The 20,599-nt window shown below is 43.1% G+C and overlaps 1 protein-coding gene across 1 annotated transcript in view; it reads left to right on the forward strand.

The window, feature by feature from the left end:
- The first annotated feature begins 6,822 nt into the window (after nucleotides 1-6,822).
- Nucleotides 6,823-20,599, forward strand: part of LOC114668443 (protein SSUH2 homolog) — a 68,954-nt gene continuing 55,177 nt past the window's right edge. The window contains 1 exon segment of the mRNA XM_051921091.1: nucleotides 6,823-6,948. Within this exon segment, the coding sequence (XP_051777051.1) occupies nucleotides 6,924-6,948 (25 nt within the window). The 5' untranslated portion in view covers nucleotides 6,823-6,923.

Below are 20,599 nucleotides of genomic sequence, written 5' to 3' on the forward strand. Positions count from 1 at the left end.
TAGTTAATCATTGGTGAATTGTAAATGTTATAACATGACAGACGTATCTTTAACTGCATTTCAAAGTGTAAGGGAAAAACTTTCTGTTTGAATTTGTGTAAAGTGCTTCAGACAATGCGTGCCTGTTTAACTATGTAAGTCATGCTGTAACATTTATATCCAGAACAGTTACCAAGGGAATGGTGAGATAATAATAATTTAAACTTCTTATGTTTGTTCTTTATAATATTTGACATATAAGCAATCCCATTCAATAGATCAGGTGTTTGCCAAAGACTTTTAATTTATTTTTGGAACTTTTAGATAATGCTGTGAGACAGGTGAGTTTAAGATTATACCATTTATCTGTATACTGATTGGTGTAAACTGAAATCCTTCTTGACTGTGTTATACAAATTAACCTAACGTACTTAAGACTGGGGCTTTGACATGCTAGTCAGTCTTATCATGTGCACTGAGCAGTGTATGTGGCAGGCACCATCAGGCTTAATGAAATAAAGGACATCCATCTTTGAAGACTTGGATAACGACAGCTCTCAATAATTATTTAAGTTAAAATATTCCCTGACACAAAGCCATATGGTTACACTACTTAAAGAAAAAGAGAGGGTTATCAGAATGATTATATTTAAAAATATTTAGCAATTTTAATCCTTAGAATAGTTTTTCTGCCAAGAAAGGATTTAAAACATACAGTAAGGTCTTTGGTAACCCTGTTGGTTTTCAATGTCAAACTTTACATGGAGAGATGGCTGCTGTTGTTTTATTTGCTTGGGCCTAAATGGATCTAAGGCCTGGGGTACCCAACATGGAGCCTTTGAGACTGACCTCATCAAAGATCATCTCCTGGCCGTTGAGCGTCATGAACAATCCAGCCATGTTCATTATTAACATTGATGATTACAGCTTCAGTTGTGTCATGGATCAGCACAGATAATGGCTCTCCATTTCCTTCACCATCACCAAAGTCTTTTTGGGAGAAGAAAGAAGATGCTGGACCACATTAAGAAGTTTTATACCCTGGATGAGGGTTATTTGGAAATTATCTTGATGCCGATAAGAATAAAGCTTGTCAAAGAAGAGACACACAATCTTTATTGTTTAGACTGTAAACAGTGGGTCTCCTGAAGAGAACCACAAAGGCTACTGCTTTGTGACAAACAAAAAATTTGTTGATCCTTCAGCATTTCACTGATAGTGCAGCTCATACGTGTCAGGAGACTAGAAGGCTTCTCAGAAGAAAACCTCAGTAGCTTTCCATATTTGGAATAATTATTGGTATTAAATTGGTATAAAATTACTACCTCTGACTTTTTACAATTGGATGGTATCAACTGAGGAAAAACTCTGTTACTTTTGGGTATATAGACCAATTCAGGTTGTTATTGTTAATAATATTAATAGTGTGTTTGTGTATATATCCATCCATCCATTATCCAACCTGTAATATCCTAATTATAGGGTCACGGGGGTCTGCTGGAGCCAATCCCAGCCAACACAAGGTAGGAAACAAACCCCAGGCAGGGCGCCAGCCCACCCCAGGGCAAACGCACACACACTCACACACACACACCAAGCACACACTAGGGACAATTTAGGATCGCCAATGCACCTAACCTGCATGTCTTTGGACTGTAGAAGGAAACCGGAGTACCTGGAGGAAACCCACGCAGACACAGGGAGAACATCCAAACTCCATGCAAGTAGGACCCTGGAATTTGTGTGTATATGTATATGTGTATATATATATATTGTCGCAGATAGAGGCTTTGTCCACCTCTTGAACCCTCAGGTACCACTCCAAACACGATGTAAAAGCACAATAACTATTTATTTTACAGTTATCACGTGCACAAAGCACCCTCCACTCCACACTATTCATATAATTCTCCACAATACAATTCTCTTTCCTCCTCGCCCAGACACTTCGCCCTCCTTCCTCCCAGCTCAGCTTAATGTACTGGCCTTCCCAGAGTCCTTTTATACACCCTGACCCGGAGGTGTTCCTGTCCAACAGTCCACAGTTCCTTATTCCTTCCGGGTCAGGGTAAACAGTCCTTTTCTTCACCCCGGAATCACGTCATTTCTTCTTCTTCTTCATGTGACCATGACGTACTCCCGGGTTATAGGGCACATACGAGCCTCCGAGTCCCCCTACAGCGACTCCTGGTGGCCCCCAAGGTATCCAGCAGGGCTGTGTATAAAAACTACATAGTCCATGAGGCCCTGCTGGAACTCGGGGCACGTCCACGCTGTTGGGAGAGCTCCTCCTGGCGGCCTGGGGGTGAGGGCCGGAATATGTAGCCGGCCATTCATCACAATATATATGTGTATATCCTCTTTAATAAAACTCCTGTGTGCGTCCAGTGTCCGTGTGTGTGTGTGTGTCTTCTGGTGAAGTGTGCATGCGCGGGGCACGGGGCGCTGTTTCATAGGCCGCCTGATGCGTCACACAAGACAGAGAGGGTGGGACCTATAAAATATCGCGCGTCAGATCCAATCGGATTTTGGTAAATGAGGTAAGACCTAAAACAGAAAACACGAAAAATCCAATCGGGTACTGAGACACGGAGACCAGCTTCCACATTGTTGTGTAAGTGTTCACTCTGAGGATGTCAGATTTGCGATTAAGAAAGCTTGGCCCGGTAAAGTGTAAAGTAAAAGTTGATTTATTTTCGCGCACATTACATCAGTTGCTTGGGAGAATCTGCTGATTGCACACTGTTGTGACAGAAAATTAAATGCATATTACGGACAGCAAAGCCAGTATTACTGTCAGAGAAAATCACAGGCATTTTACGGAAAAAATTTAATGAGATAAAAGGTCCCTTGCCATTTAATATAGACTGTTCGTACTAATTTTTATGGACTACTGTTCTAGCACCCGTTATTGTAACGGGCTTAATGTCTAGTTTATATATATAATATAAAATCCTAAGCCTAAAAGTGCAATGATTTTATGTCACTTTTTTATGTGACTTTTTTGTCATGCTTTAAATCGGGCTTATTATACAACCTACATATATATGTTTGGTATCATTCTTTTCAGAATTTATTGAACTTTAATGTGATGTTGTTAGATTTTCAGATTCTTATTCCGTTTTTAAATTATAAACTAAAATATCAAGAACTCACGTCCTGTGTGTCAAGACATTTAACCACGCCCAGGGCTGGAAATAAAAGACAAAGAGTAGATGACAAAGACAGCTGCTGTACAGGCTTTTAAATGTTCGAAGCACCACGTGAGATGCAGATCACACGGCACGGCAACAGCAGCAATCCAGCAGCTGATCGAGCAAAGAGGAGGTAACAAAAACAACTTTTGTTTCCAGCTGTATCACTATTTAAGAGGGGGTTTTGAAGGAACAACCGCGTCTCCTTGGGGTGCGTTCAGCCCCCCTCTTTACAACACAAGCAACAGAGATGCAAAGTGGCTGGTATGTAGCACAGGCAATGGGGGTTAGCGAGCGAAGCGAGCAGGGGATGAACCCTCTAGTAAATTATATATATATATATATATATATATATATATATATATATATATATAGTATTAGTAGTAACAACAGCAGAAACAACAATAATAGTTATTATTTTTGCAAGGTGCTCAGTGTTTGCCGTCCCAGCCAGAGTATGTTTTTATTTCTGCTAGAACAAGCTCTGTTGTCTGTTATTTGTTTTTTCATTTTCCAATATACCGTCACTTAGAGAGCCAGACCCTTTAATAACATCAAGATGTGGATGGCAGGAAGTCCTTGTGAACCCTCAGGGCAAATTCATATATACTGTCTTAATTCCAATCAACTCTAAAGCCACAGGAAATCATTGCAAGTCTATGTGGACTGAGATAGTCTAGGAATCAGGCCTTGGTCTTTCTAGAGCTTGGAGCTTCCTCCCTGGGGCTCCAAGTGCCTGGAATTGTCTTGATGGACAGTCATCATTATTTGAGTTAGATAACCTTCCCACAATCCTAATCTTGACCACAGTGTAACCGGGCAGAGCTATGGAGGTCTGCAGCTAGACTCTCTAGCTCTCATTGGAGTCAACTCACATACTTGGAGTTCCAGGGAGGAGGCTCTGGGCTGCAGTGATAACTACTGGAGAAGGACTGCACTAACAATGTTACACAGTTTAAAAATTTTCTGTATTAAACAGTAGTAAGAGGGTAATTTTATGGCAGTGTTTGACTTTAGATTATCTGCTTTGCTTTTGATAAATTTCTGTTTTTTAACCCCTGGAAGACAAATTGTGCCCTGTGCTTACTGTCATAAAATTCAGCTGCTCAATGACACTGCCCTGCATAAACAGTTTAGTAAGATGGATGGATGGGCAAATTACACATGCCAGATGCTAGTGGGAATACTTTTGCAAAATAATGCAATAATTTTTTAACAAAATAACTGAAATTATTACTTTTTATGAACAAACAATTAGGTTTTATAGATGTAATATTTGTTGCCATACTGTATTTTTACCAAGGAGAACTGGGGAGATGGTGGAGCTCTATGAAGTAGGTGGATTATGCAGTCTTACTTTTGCATTGAACGACTTTCAGTGTTCTTTATGATACGCACTCCAAGTCTGTATGAGTTTTGTGGATACATTTCATCTGCAATAGCCTTTCAGTCCATCTCACGCCGCTTACGTTTTTGTTCCCACCATCCAATAAAATATTCTGCCAGTTTTTAACCTTTATATTTGCCAGTAAGGTTGTATGACTAAATGACCATAAAGTGTCTCGTGCAGTTGAAATCAGAATCAGAATCAGCTTTATTGGCCAAGTATATGTACACATACAAGGAATTGGACTCCGGTTTTACCTAGTATTGTCCCTGATGCTCTGAGATTGACTTACAGTGGTTTGAAAAACTATTTGCCCCCTTCCTGATTTCTTATTCTTTTGCATGTTTGTCACACAAAATGTTTCTGATCATCAAACACATTTAACCATTAGTCAAATATAACACAAGTAAACACAAAATGCAGTTTGTAAATGGTGGATTTTATTATTTAGGGAGAAAAAAAAATCCAAACCTACATGGCCCTGTGTGAAAAAGTAATTGCCCCCTGAACCTAATAACTGGTTGGGCCACCCTTAGCAGCAATAACTGCAATCAAGCGTTTGCGATAACTTGCAATGAGTCTTTTACAGCGCTCTGGAGGAATTTTGGCCCACTCATCTTTGCAAAATTGTTGTAATTCAGCTTTATTTGAGGGTTTTCTAGCATGAACCGCCTTTTTAAGGTCATGCCATAGCATCTCAATTGGATTCAGGTCAGGACTTTGACTAGGCCACTCCAAAGTCTTCATTTTGTTTTTCTTCAGCCATTCAGAGGTGGATTTGCTGGTGTGTTCTGGGTCATTGTCCTGTTGCAGCACCCAAGATCGCTTCAGCTTGAGTTGACAAACAGATGGCCGGACATTCTCCTTCAGGATTTTTTGGTAGACAGTAGAATTCATGGTTCCATCGGTATCACAGCAAGCCTTCCAGGTCCTGAAGCAGCAAAACAACCCCAGACCATCACACTACCACCACCATATTTTACTGTTGGTATGATGTTCTTTTTCTGAAATGCTGTGTTCCTTTTACGCCAGATGTAACAGGACATTTGCCTTCCAAAAAGTTCAACTTTTGACTCATCAGTCCACAAGGTATTTTCCCAAAAGTCTTGGCAATCATTGAGATGTTTCTTAGCAAAATTGAGACGAGCCCTAATGTTCTTTTTGCTTAACAGTGGTTTGCGTCTTGGAAATCTGCCATGCAGGCCGTTTTTGCCCAGTCTCTTTCTTATGGTGGAGTCGTGAACACTGACCTTAATTGAGGTAAGTGAGGCCTGCAGTTCTTTAGACGTTGTCCTGGGGTCTTTTGTGACCTCTCGGATGAGTCGTCTCTGCGCTCTTGGGGTAATTTTGGTCGGCCGGCCACTCCTGGGAAGGTTCACCACTGTTCCATGTTTTTGCCATTTGTGGATAATGGCTCTCACTGTGGTTCGCTGGAGTCCCAAAGCTTTAGAAATGGCTTTATAACCTTTACCAGACTGATAGATCTCAATTACTTCTGTTCTCATTTGTTCCTGAATTTCTTTGGATCTTGGCATGATGTCTAGCTTTTGAGGTGCTTTTGGTCTACTTCTCTGTGTCAGGCAGCTCCTATTTAAGTGATTTCTTGATTGAAACAGGTGTGGCAGTAATCAGGCCTGGGGGTGGCTACGGAAATTGAACTCAGGTGTGATACACCACAGTTAGGTTATTTTTTAACAAGGGGGCAATTACTTTTTCACACAGGGCCATGTAGGTTTGGATTTTTTTTCTCCCTAAATAATAAACACCATCATTTAAAAACTGCATTTTGTGTTTACTTGTGTTATATTTGACTAATGGTTAAATGTGTTTGATGATCAGAAACATTTTGTGTGACAAACATGCAAAAGAATAAGAAATCAGGAAGGGGGCAAATAGTTTTTCACACCACTGTAAGTGTTCATGAGAGTGATGACCTGAGGGAAGAAACTGTTCACATGTCTGGTAGTTTTGGCGTACAGTGCTCTGTAGCGCCTACCAGAGGGAAGAAGTTGAAAAAGGTTATAACCAGGGTGTGATGGGTCTGCAATGATGTTTTCTGCCCGTTTCCTGACTCGAGATCTGTATAAGTCTTGAATGGAGGGCAGATCAACACCAAGGATTTTTTCTGCTTTATTGTAGGCGCGTACTAATTGCCCAAAAGAAGCACTACATAAAGATCTGGTAGTTGCATTCAGAACTGAAGCCTCAGACAAGCACCCCTCCCCCCTGAAGACTGGACCTTTGAAAACATTCGAGGAGTGTGGGCGTGGCTGAGCCCGAGGAGGGCGGTCTATGCATTAAAAGTAAAGAAAAGATCGCAGCTCGGCTCAGTTTGGCAAGCCTCTTCCTGGTTTACCTTATCCATGGACAGCAAGGCGGAAGAAGCAGGTAAGTTTATGGATAGTGATCACCGGTTCTGTCATGCCCATATCTGGATTTGACAGATTGATAAATTTTTGTTCGATCGTTGTAAACATTTTGGGAACCTCGAGTCCTACACTTAAGGCGCAATCCTCCGTAAGACAGACGCAGCATTCAAGCTCGCTAGGTTAGGAAGAGATAAAAGCGTCTTCTTCAACGAGAAATTTTATTTTTATAGAACTAAATCGGGGACACGATTTAAAAGAAAAAATAGATAAAACTCGTCAGAACACGATTAAAGGTAACATGGAGCGAGCGCAGCCTCTAAGCTGTTTCGATTCAGAAGCGCAAACCCGAAATTGTCAAGGGGCTGCTGGAAAATTTGCATGGGTGCTCGGCACAACCCTCCGCCCCACGGTCTGACTGCCTCCGTGCGACGCTTTCATTAGGCGCTGAATACTAGCGACACGCATAGGAAGGGGAAAAGGGGACGTGACTGGCGGGACATCTGAAAACTTAGGATCGTCCAATCAGGATTGTCATTAACTGAGAAACAAACAGAAAGCCTTAGTTTTTGGGTCTGTCACTTCAATATGTTTCCATTTACTCATAATACCATGTGGAGGAATGCGGCGACACATTTTTTGGAAAAAAATAACTTGATGTGAACCAAAACACGTGCTTTTTATATTTATTTATTTCATTTTTGATATGAAAGTACACATTTTACCCCAATCGGTATCGAATGGTTCATTAATACAATAGTTCCATGTAAATTTCACTTTGGTGATACCGCAGGAAATCGCAAAGATTTACAACCGATTGCTCCGAAAAATAATATACAATCAATTGCATTAACTTATGATTTTTTTATGTACAAATATAAATAAGCATTAAACTGGATCAAGTGAACGATTTTAATCATGTTTATTATTATTATTATTATTATTATTATTATTATTATTCCTTACTTTGCTGAAGCCTTTATCCAAAGCGACGTTAAATATTTATATTTATTTGCTTGGCAGGCGCTTTTACTTAAAGCGATTTACATTTGAGATATGATTGGTTGGTTACATTTGTTTCCTTTTTCCAATTGGAACACAGGCTGGTGATGTCTGTCAATGTCTGTAGTGGGATTTGAACTCACAACCTCACAGTCTTAGGCACTATGCATTTGGTCAAATGAAGTAAACACGCTACCGAGACATTGTTAGAAGGGAGGCTAAATGTCTCTGTCCACGTCCACCTTCGCAGATCTGTTGTAGTGTGTGTGTGTGTTCATTTCTTACTCCTCATCAACCACCCTGTGCTCTGATAGGACAAACAAGCTGTCAGCTATCATCACTTTCAATTTTCTTACAGTTCATGAGCGTACATGTATGTGTGTATTTAAATAAATTATGTGTTTACAAAAACTCATGTAAAAAATTTTCAAATCAGTAGCCCTGATCTCATGACTAAACAGAGCAGACTGCAAAAATCTCTGTTAAACTGAACAATTTTTGCAGCATTTGCCAGTCTGTAGGCTTGATGTTTTTTATAGGCTCCCCTGCAGCTGGTGATTTATATGGTGGAATGCCAGCTCATATTGGTGGTGACTCAGCTTGCCAGTGCTGTTACATAACCCTCCTTTCAAACTCGCTGTTCCCAGCAACCACTTCCAATTCCTTGAAACAGTGAGCAACTCGTTTCCATTGCGGTTGTGTGGCTAGTGACAAAGATGCATCAGTAGGGATCTTGAGCACTTCATTGTCATGTACTGCACAAGGGTATTGAGTGCTGCATTGTCATCACTTTTGTGTGATGATCTGTCCATTGTATGTGGGAACCTCATTGTGTCAAGCTGCAGATGTGTTTCTTGGCTGTCATCCTTCACTGAAGTGATGCTGCATACAGCATTCTGGGTCCAGATTTCAGCTTTGAGACTCTCCCTCCACTGCTGCTCTGTAACACCTCTGCCATCTGCCCTGTCCATTGCCTGCACAGTTTTACTTTCACACTGCTCACTTGTGGTCAGTGGCAATTTGACCTGTCACACTATTCCCAGCTTCATGAGCCCGAAGCTAAGCTGGCAACCGTGCTCCCCGTCTGATGGACTTAAGCAGATGGAGAAGCGGTAGTTGATGTTAGAAACGGCATTCCAGATCTCAGATATCAGCATTGAGACTCCTCAGCAAATCCTCAGAAGAGCTCAAAAAGTCCATTTTAGGTTTCTTGTGGCATTCGGCGCTTTGCTAAATCGGATTACTTGTCTTCACTCATCCCACCCCAGTACCAATGTACTGGATTCTGTGCTCTTTACATGACTTGTTTAGGTAACTTAGGAATCCTTAAACAGACTGCTTGCCACACTGGATGGAGTTCATTTGTGAATTTGGCAGGCCGGCTGTCTTTTTGTAGGGTCTCTTCTGATTGGCTGTGAAGCTTCCCATTTACATAATGAAATGCCTGCTCATATCGGTGGTGACCATCTATATTACTAAACCACAGTTAATTTATGCACGGCGGACGCACCGAGGCGCATGCGCACTGCGGCCTTGGTGCCCGCCCCAGAATCCAGAGTCAAACGCGGTGGCGCCCGCCCCAGACTCAAACGCAGCGGCTTCCCAGAGTCAGTAGGTGGCGCCCAAATAACACAACGTGCTGCACCATGGCGCCCGCCCCAGAGTCAAACACAGCGGCTTCCCAAAATGCGCCGTCTTCCCAGAGTCAGTAGGTGGCGCCCAGACAACACAACCTGTGAGTGCCCAAACAACACAACCTGTACAGTCATGAATACAAACAAGAACGAAGGCGCCCACACAAAGAAACCGCTTTAGTTCAAATAGGGTTATTGAGTTAAATGGAAACTTTACCATGCCTATGACCTGTGAACTACACCTGAGGTAAAGCGTGCACGCCAGGTTGTACAGCCGCCTGGACGCGACCGCCCACACCACCGCATATACCCTCCATGATATTTCATCATGCAGCAGCTTCCCACCGAGGCGCATATTGCGCCGTGGTGCACGCCCCAGAGTCAAACGCAGCGGCTTCCCAGAGTCAGTAGGTGGCGCCCAAACAACACAACCTGTTAACTACACTTGCTCTAATCCACTGTGCCAGTAATATAGATCACATAACGGTCACAGACTCAAACCCAGCGGCTTCCCTGACTCAGTGGCTGGCACACGAACACCACAACCTGTAAACTACACTTGCTGTGCTCCACTCTGCCAGCAGTCGGTGTCAGAAAAGGCAACGGAATCACGTCTCCACAAAACAAAACCGTTTTAGTACAGATATCCATCTATCCATCCATTTTCCAACCCGCTGAATCCGAACACAGAGTCACGGGGGTCTGCTGGAGCCAATCCCAGCCAACACAGGGCACAAGGCAGGGAACCAATCCCGGGCAGGGTGCCAACCCACCGCAGTAGTACAGATATACGTATGTAATTAAATGACATTTCCCCAGACGCACCCACCCTCCATGATATGTCATCCATCCAAATATCGGACGGAACAGAAACTGATTGCCATTCTTGGATTTCCGATTCGCTAGCGAATCGCGGGCTTACTTGTTAGAATATTAAAGTGATAAAGAGCCTAGCTTTTTGGAATACAGTATCCATCCATCCAAAATGTAACGAATTATTATTTTTCTTATCCTGAGCAGGATCTCTGGGAAGCTGGAGCCAATCCCACCAATCAGAGAATGCAAGACAGGAACAAACCCTGGACAGGGCACCACTCCACTGTAGGGTGAACACACTTACACAAAAGTGGATTCAAGGGCCAATTTAGCAGTGCAAATTCATCTAACCTCCATGAGTTTGGACTGTGAGAGGAAACCGGAAGACCCAGAAAAAGCCTTGCATAGACACGGGGAGAACATGTAGCATACAAAATTTAATTTCAAAGGCCAAAAGTCATTATATGGTTTAAAGCTCCCCAATATTAAAAATGTTTCCATGTTTTTCTTTTACGAATACATTTAGTCCATTATAAAGTGTAATGGAACAGGAGCTTGTCCCAAGAGATGGGTACAGGACAGGAACTGATGCTGGGCAGAATGCCAGGCCATCACAGGACACACTTCCAAATTAAAAACTCCATGTCTGTAGGAAGGAGAGAAACTTGAATTCCTAGCGAAAAGGCACAGAGTCATGGCAGGAATGTTTAAACTAAACTGGCACCACACCCATATGTCACTGGTGGTAATCCCATTGGTGGCTCCACACTGTTTAATTGGGTTGAACCTGATCGGCCTAACTGGGCTACTCAGACAGTCATCACACAGACACTGTCCCAGGTTTGGAATGGAGACCCCTGTCATCCAAAAAATGTATAAGAAAACCCGGAAATCTGTAGACATCCTGAAAGTTTTGAGTAAAACAGGCTGTAAGCCTGTGCCAGGGTACCACTCTTTTTTTTTTTTTTTTTGGTGTTTGCTTTCCCCTTTTGTTCACTGTTGGCACACAAGGTGAGCCTTGGGAGCGATTCAAGTGTTAGTTTATTCTGCACATTTTCATTTCTCTCTGCTGCTTTTGCCTCCTTTGACCCTGATAGTGTGTCCTCGCGAGTTTTGCTGCCACGTTTTGCATTTCACGTCTTTTTCCGAAGTTTGTTTACAGTTGTAACATGTGACATACTGGTTACCTGTCATTTCAGACTTTATGCTCCACACAAGTGCTCTGGAATGTGTGTCTGATTCTCCTTGGCTGTGTCTAATTATTGTATTCTTTTCTTCTTAAAAGTTTATATTTTTTTGGTTGGGGCCCACTCACATAGCAGCTGGAATTCTTGTTGAATGCAGTCATTCATCTCTCCACCCCGCTCCCTCTTTCATGCAAGTAAGCAGTGCCTCATGAGAGATGGAATTCTTAAAAAACAATTGGATAAGGGATACACTTGGCATTGTGCCCAACGTCCGCCCTTTGCCATGCACGTGGCTAGCGCACACGAGTGAGGAAGTCCTTGCATACTTTTTGCTGGAGGTATAGCGTACAGTATGAGCTGCTGATATTGGTGGTGGCCCTGCAATTGGAACTGTATAGTCTGCTAGTGCCATTCTTAATATGATGATGTTACATTTATATCAGAATTTACTTATCAATTTTAAAATATTTAGCCTTTTTTTTCCATAGCAAACTATAGACAAATTGCATCAGTAATCAAGTAGTATAGTGGACAGTAAGTGGCGACCCTCCGAGCTCAATTCTGTGTTAATTTTTGGAGAATTTAGGTGAATAGGAGTGATGAGCATTGTTGGGCTCAATTGCCTGTTCTAATCAAAATTCTCCTAATGTTAAAATTCCATGCCACTCTGTAAGCCCGCTTAATTCTGGGTAGGGTTGTTAGAGCTTATAACAGCAAGCACAGGACTCTAGGCAGGAACAAACCCCTTGGAAAGCATGCCAGTCTATGAGAGGGTGAACACACACACACACACACACACCTAACCTTTAATAAAGTATCTATCTATCTATCTATCTATCTATCTATCTATCTATCTATCTATCTATCTATCTATCTATCTATCTATCTATCTATCTATCTATCTATCTATCTATCTAAGTGTCTTTGAACTATGGGAGGACACCCACGCAGACACTGGGAGAGTGTGCTTGTGATTTTTGCCACTAAATTTTGCATTATGATGCCTTTTTTCCGTAGTTTGTTTACAGTTGTAACTCCACGCAGGGACGACGTTTGACGCAAACCCTGGACTTACTGCAAGATCCCAGCACTACCACTGTGCCAACCAAATGTTCAAATACTGATTGTTAAATAGATAATGGAAGGTGCTAACCTTATTGCCTATAAGTTAATACGTACATGGATTGGCTTAGGCACGGTGGCACAGTGGTAGCGCTGCTGCCTCGCAGTTAGGAGACCCAGGTTCGCTTCCCGGGTCCTCCCTGTGTGGATTTTGCATGTTCTCACCATGTCTGGGTAGATTTCCTCTAGGTTGCTCCGGTTTCCTCCCACAGTCCAAAGACATGCAGGTTATGTGCATTGCCGATCCTAAATTGTCCCTAGTGCGTGCTTGGTGTGTGTGTGTGTGCGCCCTGCGGTGGGCTGGCACCCTGCCCGGGGTTTGTTTTCTGCCTTGCGCCCTGTGTTGGCTGGGATTTGCTCCAGCAGACCCCCGTGACCCTGTGGTTAGGATATAGCGGGTTGGATAATGGCTGGCTGGCTGGATTGGCTTAACATATTTTCTTGCTATTCTGAGCAGAGACTCCATCAGTCTTTGTTTTACCTTGTAGGTGGCAAGGCATAAGGGGCAAACAGTTCCAAATGTAAGTGCCACCCTGTAACTTTAACCTTCCTTAGAACACACTGTGGAAAAGTAGCTTAAGCCAATATGATATTACTTAGGCAGAGTGGCGTAGTGGCTGAGGCTTGAAACCTTGGACTTCAAATGCAGGGGTTGTGGGTTCAAATTCCAGTACTGACAGCATGTGTCACTGTGTAAAGTCACTTCACCTGCCTGTGCTCCAATGGGGGAAAAAAACAGAAGAAATGTAACCAATTGTATCGCTCAAATGTTGTAAGTGGCCTTGAGTAAAGACTTCAGCCAAGTAATAATAATTAGGCATTGGGTATGTCAGACTTGCCGTCTGCAGTTGTTGGTGTGTTCGCTGGACCATGTCGGTTTACAATACTGAAAATCATGGGGCATGTCACATTTATCAACTAAATGCTGACCTTCCCTTTTGGTTGCAGCCAATAATGTACTGTTTGATGGTGCTGGTGATATACAAAGGGTTAACAGATACTTAGACTTCAGCAGTAATCTCTGCCCATTTTTAAATTTTTAAAATTTTTTTAAACCCATTCGCTTGTGGTAATTAAAACGCACAACATCAGAAAATTAGAAAGGACAAGCTTCTCTTCTGTTTGTGAGGGCCAAAACCCGCGCTTTTCTTATCCCCTGTTGTTGCGTTCTATGCATTGTACTTGTGGATGAGCATTCACTGGTTGTCCGCTCTCATGCACACAGAGCCCACCTCTACGACTGAAGACAAATCAAACCTGTTTGAGCGAGTCGTGGATTCAAATGAGTGAGTTTCTGGGTATGTTACATTACGTGACTGTTTTAATGGGAGTGCACTGACACCCAGCTCATGACCACAGATGACTGAAATTTGCGTAGTGTGACATGGCCTTTGGCGGTACGTGGCGAAGTGGGTAGCGCTGCTGCCTCACAGTTGGGAGACCTGGGGACCTGGGTTCGCTTCCCGGGTCCTCCCTGCATGGAGTTTGCATGTTCTCCCCGTGTCTGCGTGGGTTTCCTCCGGGCGCTCCGGTTTCCTCCCACAGTCCAAAGACATGCTGGTTAGGTGGATTGGCGATTCTAAATTGGCCCTAGTGTGTGCTTGGTGTGTGGGTGTGTTTGTGTGTGTCCTGCGGTGGGTTGGCACCCTGCCCGGGATTGGTTCCTCCCTTGTGCCCTGTGTTGGCTGAGATTGGCTCCAGCAGACCCCCGTGACCCTGTGTTCGGATTCAGCGGGTTGGAAAATGGATGGATGGATGGACATGGCCTTCAAGCCCCGAATGTAACTGAAGCTTCACATAGACCTAGAAGCCGAGGATTGTAACATCACAGAGAAGAAAAATTTCTTTGTGTGTTGAAATTTTTCCTGAAATATTTTAAGACTCATTTTTCTTTGAAATTTCCACTAAGGTTTTGAAATTAACTTAGTTGGACAGAGGAGTTTCCTTAGCTATGCATTTTACTCGTCACCTCAGCAGCTTCTTGGCTTTGGGAACCTGAAGGAGACACCACTACATGGTCCCTGTGTCAGTTCCTTCTGACTGGAAATAATGAAAGAAAGGGATATTCTGGGGGTGCCTTGGTTTATGTGTGTTCTTAAATTGAGCACCTCAAGACTGACATACTTGTCTGGTGGTCTTCATTTTTAAAAAGTTGTCATAAGATTGTCAGTGTACAGTAATCCCTCCTCCATCGTGGGGGTTGCGTTCCAGACCCCCCCCCGCGAAAGGTGAAAATCTGCGAAGTAGAAACCATATGTTTATATGGTTATTTTTATATTGTCATGCTTGGGTCACAGATTTGCGCAGAAACACAGGAGGTTGTAGAGAGATAGGAACGTTATTCAAACACTGCAAACAAACATTTGTCTCTTTTTCAAAAGTTTAAACTGTGCTCCATGACAAGACAGAGATGACAGTTCCGTCTCACAATTAAAAGAATGCAAACATATCTTCCTCTTCAAAGGAGTGCGCGTCAGGAGCAGAGACTGTCATAAAGACAGAGAGGAAAGCAAACAAATCAATAGGGCTGTTTGGCTTTTAAGTATGCGAAGCACCGCCGGCACAAAGCTGTTGAAGTTTGCAGCTCACACCCCCTCCGTCAGGAGCAGAGAGAGAGAGAGAGAGAGAGAGAAAGATAGAGAAAAACAAACAATCAAAAATCAATACGTGCCCTTCGCACTTTTAAGTATGCGAAGCACTGTGCAGCATGTCGCTTCACGAAGCAGCTGCACAGAAGGGAGCAACGTGAAGATAATCTTTCAGCATTTTTAGACGAGCGTCCGTATCATCTAGGTGTGCGAACAGCCCCCCTGCTCAATCCCCCTACGTCAGGATCAGAGAATGTCAGCGCGAGAGAGAGAGAGAAAAGTAAGTTGGGTAGCTTCTCAGCCATCTGCCAATAGCGTCCCTTGTATGAAATCAACTGGGCAAACCAACTGAGGAAGCATGTACCAGAAATTAAAAGACCCATTGTCCGCAGAAATCCGCGAACCAGCAAAAAATCCGCAATATATATTTAAATATGCTTACATATAAAATCCGCGATAGAGTGAAGCCGCGAAGCGCGATATAGCGAGGGATTACTGTATTCCAGTTACAAGGATCTGCACTCCACTGTCATCCTTGGAGAGCCTATGCTAGGGGACTGGAAAGGATACTCTGACTGACAGAGATAGAGGTTGGGAGCCTGCGCTGATAGCTCGCTGCCACACTCACCATACGACGAACCACCTGGATTGAGACCCGAGTCCAGCGGGTGACACCAGAGCACCACACTGGAACAGTGTGAGTTTTTTTTTTTTTTACGGTGGCTGGAGTGCCAATCCTGCCACCAAGCCCCAATTTGTTTCCCTGTAAGCTGGAGGACCTGCTTGCAGGCCTGGATTCAGATTAATGTCATACCCAGGACGAGTCAATCAAAATATCAGACCGGTTGCCTTTGGATATCTGAGGTCTCCTGAGAGTCGGCCATTTTTATCTGAAAAGATTTTGTGGACTTGAAGTAGCATGTTGGTATCCAGGAAGGTGTGTGTCTCCTAGGTCACTGCTGCCATGCTATCTGGTCCTTGCATTTGTGCAATGAGTGTTGTGTTCTCAGACTTTGCAGTAACTCGGAGTAGCTTAAAGTGTGTGTAGACATCTGCTACTTTTGCTTTAGAATTTTTCATGGATCAGCTATCAAGAGGCAGTCAAGTCATCAAGAGTATCCAGTTTTGAAGGATGTACAGTAACCTTGCTTTTTGTAGGTGATGATGTCTCCTGGATATTGTTAAACTGACATTCAGTGCAGAGAGAGGTTGACAAAGCCAGGACCACAATCGTCACCTCCATATCTAAGTTTGTTGTCATTTCCAGGAAAAATGTGGCCTGTGCTCTGTAGGTTAGGGGCAATGGTTGCTCCATGTGGACAATTTAGAACACCCCAGAATAATATTCATGATTGGGGATCAGAGCTAGCTTGATATATGGGCACTGGCCGGGGGTCCCAGGAGCATAGGGGCGCACAATGTTTCTGAAGCCTATGTTTCTGTTTTGTTATCAAAACGGGGACCTCAGTGTACTTCTTTGGCTTGGGGCCTATGATGGTAGTAAGACAGCCCTGTTGGGGACATATAGCGTCATTAGAGTAACTCAAAGATCAGTTCATTCTATAAAAAAGGCCCAGAACGGACCGTTCTTACTGAGGAGCCTTGATGCCTTTAATGTGTGAGTGACAAGTTTCTTGGGATGTTCTACTAATACCGGTGTACTGTTCTGTGATGTTGTCTTTAGGGGGAGTAACCCCAGCTCAAGGGATGCCAAGTGCCTGCATAAACTGGCCAGGAAGGCTGGTAGCATTACAGGATGGTTGCTGTCCTTGGAAGGCACTGACAGAGATGAGGATTTGTGGGGTATTGTGATTAATGTTGCCCATGACATATTGTCTTGACGTAACATCAACAATCGGTTTATTCCACACAGTGTTCACAGGCTGTTCAGTGTACAGATGGACAGAGGGGCCTTTTAATGATAAGGACCAGAATAAGAAATGCAGTCAATACATAATGCGTAGGTTGTAACTAGAAAGTCAAAAATACTAAGTCAAACCAAAATGTGAGACAAGAAATCGTAGTCAGAAAATTCAGGGTTTAAAGATTAGGGCACACAAAGGTTTAATTTTTAAAGGACAGTTATTCACAATGTAGTAAATGAATGTCAGTGGCGATGTACAGCCTGCCAAGGGAGCCGCTTAAAAGTTTTAGAGGGTGAGGGCAGAAGAAAGAACTTATTCTAAAGACAAGGTGCAGGTCAAAACTGGAAGGCTAAATAGATCTTCACAATTAGTCAAGGAAACGCGCGAGGATTAGAAACCAAAACAAACAGAGAGAGTAGGAAAATAATGTAGTATACTATCCAATCTTGAATAGATTGGTTATCGTCTAGGTGAACTTTAAATAGTCGCGCCAATGATGTCGTCAGCGTTCCATCCTGATGCATCCTGGGATACAATGTTATGGAAACAGCTGACATGAAGTCCACAACAAAGACATGAAGTAAAATTAAACTTTTAAACCAAAAGATAATAAGAGAAGGAGATTACCTTGGGATAAAAGTCTCGGATATGCTACCCAGAACTTTTTTGATACCTCAGTGGAGGCTCAGGAGAAATTAATGACAGCTCATATTGTTACACATCGATTCTTTTAGCCTGTCTTTCTAATGATTTACAACTCGCCACCCCTGAGACCACACCGGAAATAGTGTCATGGCAATGGTACTTGCAAAACGGTGGCACCGATATACAAAGCAACATGCAATGGGAAATGGAGCAAAATTGTTTCAACAATTGTAAAAAATAGTTAAATGCAAAATCCAACACCAAAACTGAATTCTCCATACTTCAAAATCTAATGACTGAGGTAAATAAACATGCTTACGGTTTGGTAAAAAATGTAATACAAAATGGCGTTACTGGAGCTGTTTTTGTCCGTAGCAATCAAACTATGTGATGCCTTCTCCCACTGTGCCCATCTTCTCTCAAAGCAGTTGCACCTTTGCCAATGTGCATATTATAATAGAGGTGAAGCTCCCTTGAAGTGTCCGTCTGTCTGTCTGCAGTAGCTTTGTGGACATTTTTTGGTATGAATAAAGCAACAAATGGATGAAATCCCTGGACAAAGCATTTCATTACTGGTCAGTGTTTGTGCCCATCTTCATCTGAAGTCAAGAGTTGTATACAGCGACTGAAAGAACTAGATCAAGTGACCAAATGAAGTTCTCATAAAGGGCTGTCGGACTCACTGTGCTTGACATGGGGTAAGGAGAGTGGTAAGTCACAAAGACCCCTGAGGAGATCCATCCATCCATTGTCCAACCCGCTGAATCCGAACACAGGGTCACGGGGGTCTGCTGGAGCCAATCCCAGCCAACACAGGGCACAAGGCAGGGACCAATCCCGGGCAGGGTGCCAACCCACCGCAGGACACACACAAACACACCCACACACCAAGCACACACTAGGGCCAATTTAGAATCGCCAATCCACCTAACCTGCATGTCTTTGGACTGTGGGAGGAAACCGGAGCGCCCGGAGGAAACCCACGCAGACATGGGGAGAACATGCAAACTCCACGCAGGGAGGACCCGGGAATCGAACCCAGGTCCCCAGATCTCCCAACTGCGAGGCAGCAGCGCTACCCACTGCGCCACCGTGCCGCCCCCTGAGAAGATTCACTAATTTATTTTTTTTGGATTGATAGAAATGAGTTGGAATTATTTTGGGCCTTTAATCAGAGGTACAGTTTGGAAACAAAGTCAGAGAGGCGAGATTGCGTTGGTTTGGAAATGTGCAGAGGAGAGATGCTGGGTATATTGGAAGAAGGATGCTAGGGAAGAGATAAAGAGGAAGGTCTAAGAGGAGGTTTATGGATGTGGTGAGAGAGGACATGCAGGTGATGGGTGTAACAGAGCAAGATGGAGAGCGCAGGAGAATATGGGAGCAGATGGTCTACTGTGGTGACCCCTATCAGGAGCAGCCGAAAGAAGAAGAAGAATTGGAGGTGTACAAGGCAAGGCTCACTGGAAGAAGACAGAGGGCATGCTGAGTAGAATATACTGGATCTGTAGAATGGCAAAGGAATTCCACAGAAGGAGCTCAAGAGCATTGTTCCCACACACATCCACACTCACATGGGACTAACTAACTCACCTAATATGCACATCTTTGGGATGTGGGAGAAGTACGAGAGAACCCAAATGAAAACTCACAGAATGGGGGAAAAACAGGCAGATCACCCAAACTCCAGATTGGCAATAACTGGGTGTAGGATTCAAACCCATTGTGGATTTTAAATGTACAAAATTATTAGTATAAAAGCTGTCTACATTCTGACGTGCGAGTGATACTGCATATAGAACGTGACTGTGTAAATTGCATACATTTTTCAGATGTAAATGTATTTGAAGAAAGAATGTTTTGGTGAAAATGGTGCAAGGGGGCAGTGATTTTTTTTTTCTTCCCTGAATACCACATTAGTCCAGATTCATAAATGTTCTGAATGGTACAGAGCTTGTAGCCAATGAAACTTTGCTGCAGTAGAATAGCCAGTGCAGTTTACTTCTTTCCTCAGCAGACACAGAAACCAACTAGCTTGTTATGGAGGGTGACATGGACTCGATTATTGCAGCATAGAATTGAACCATTACTATTTGTAGTAGGTTGATTTTATTTTCTTCGTCTACTGTAGAATGAACACCCTCTGCTGGGCCTGGCGGTGGTGTTGTAATCTCCATTGTAGTATTTGGAATAGAATAGTGCCAAGAAACTTAAGTGACTCAACTGTTAATACCAGTGGAGGTTTTAGAAGGTGGTTATTTCTAAAAAAATAAGTGTTGAGATTAAGGTTATTATGGCTGAGCCAGTTGTTCCACTGTTTACAAATTCTTCATTGAGATAGTGTCATCAGGAAACTGTAGTTTGACAGATGCATTGTGCAGAAATGTAATCTTCAGAGTAGAAAAACAAAGCTTGGGGTTTACGGGAGGATGCAGCCATCCGCTGCCTTCCTGTTAGGACCCTAGAATCTGATGTGTGCTAACCCTACCACACATACTGTCTTCTGTCTCTCCAAATGTCTTTAATCCACTGACAGATGACACCAGACTGGTTTAGTTACATGATTTTCTTCTGTAGCCACTCTGAATTAATGGTGTTAAGTGCTAAGCTGGACCATAGGGGAGGAATCCATTCCAGTGATCTCAAGTTACTCAAGGATAAAGTGCAAGCCCATATCATCTTCTGATCCGCTGGCTATACAGTGAACCCTCGTTTATTATGGTTAATCTGTTCCAGACTCTACCGTGATAAATGAATTTTCGCGAAGTAGGATTCTTTATTTGTAAATCGAATATTTTCGCAGTTAGAGTATAGAAA

The sequence above is a fragment of the Erpetoichthys calabaricus genome, chromosome 18 (assembly GCF_900747795.2).
Source record: "Erpetoichthys calabaricus chromosome 18, fErpCal1.3, whole genome shotgun sequence".
Lineage (NCBI taxonomy): Eukaryota > Metazoa > Chordata > Cladistia > Polypteriformes > Polypteridae > Erpetoichthys > Erpetoichthys calabaricus.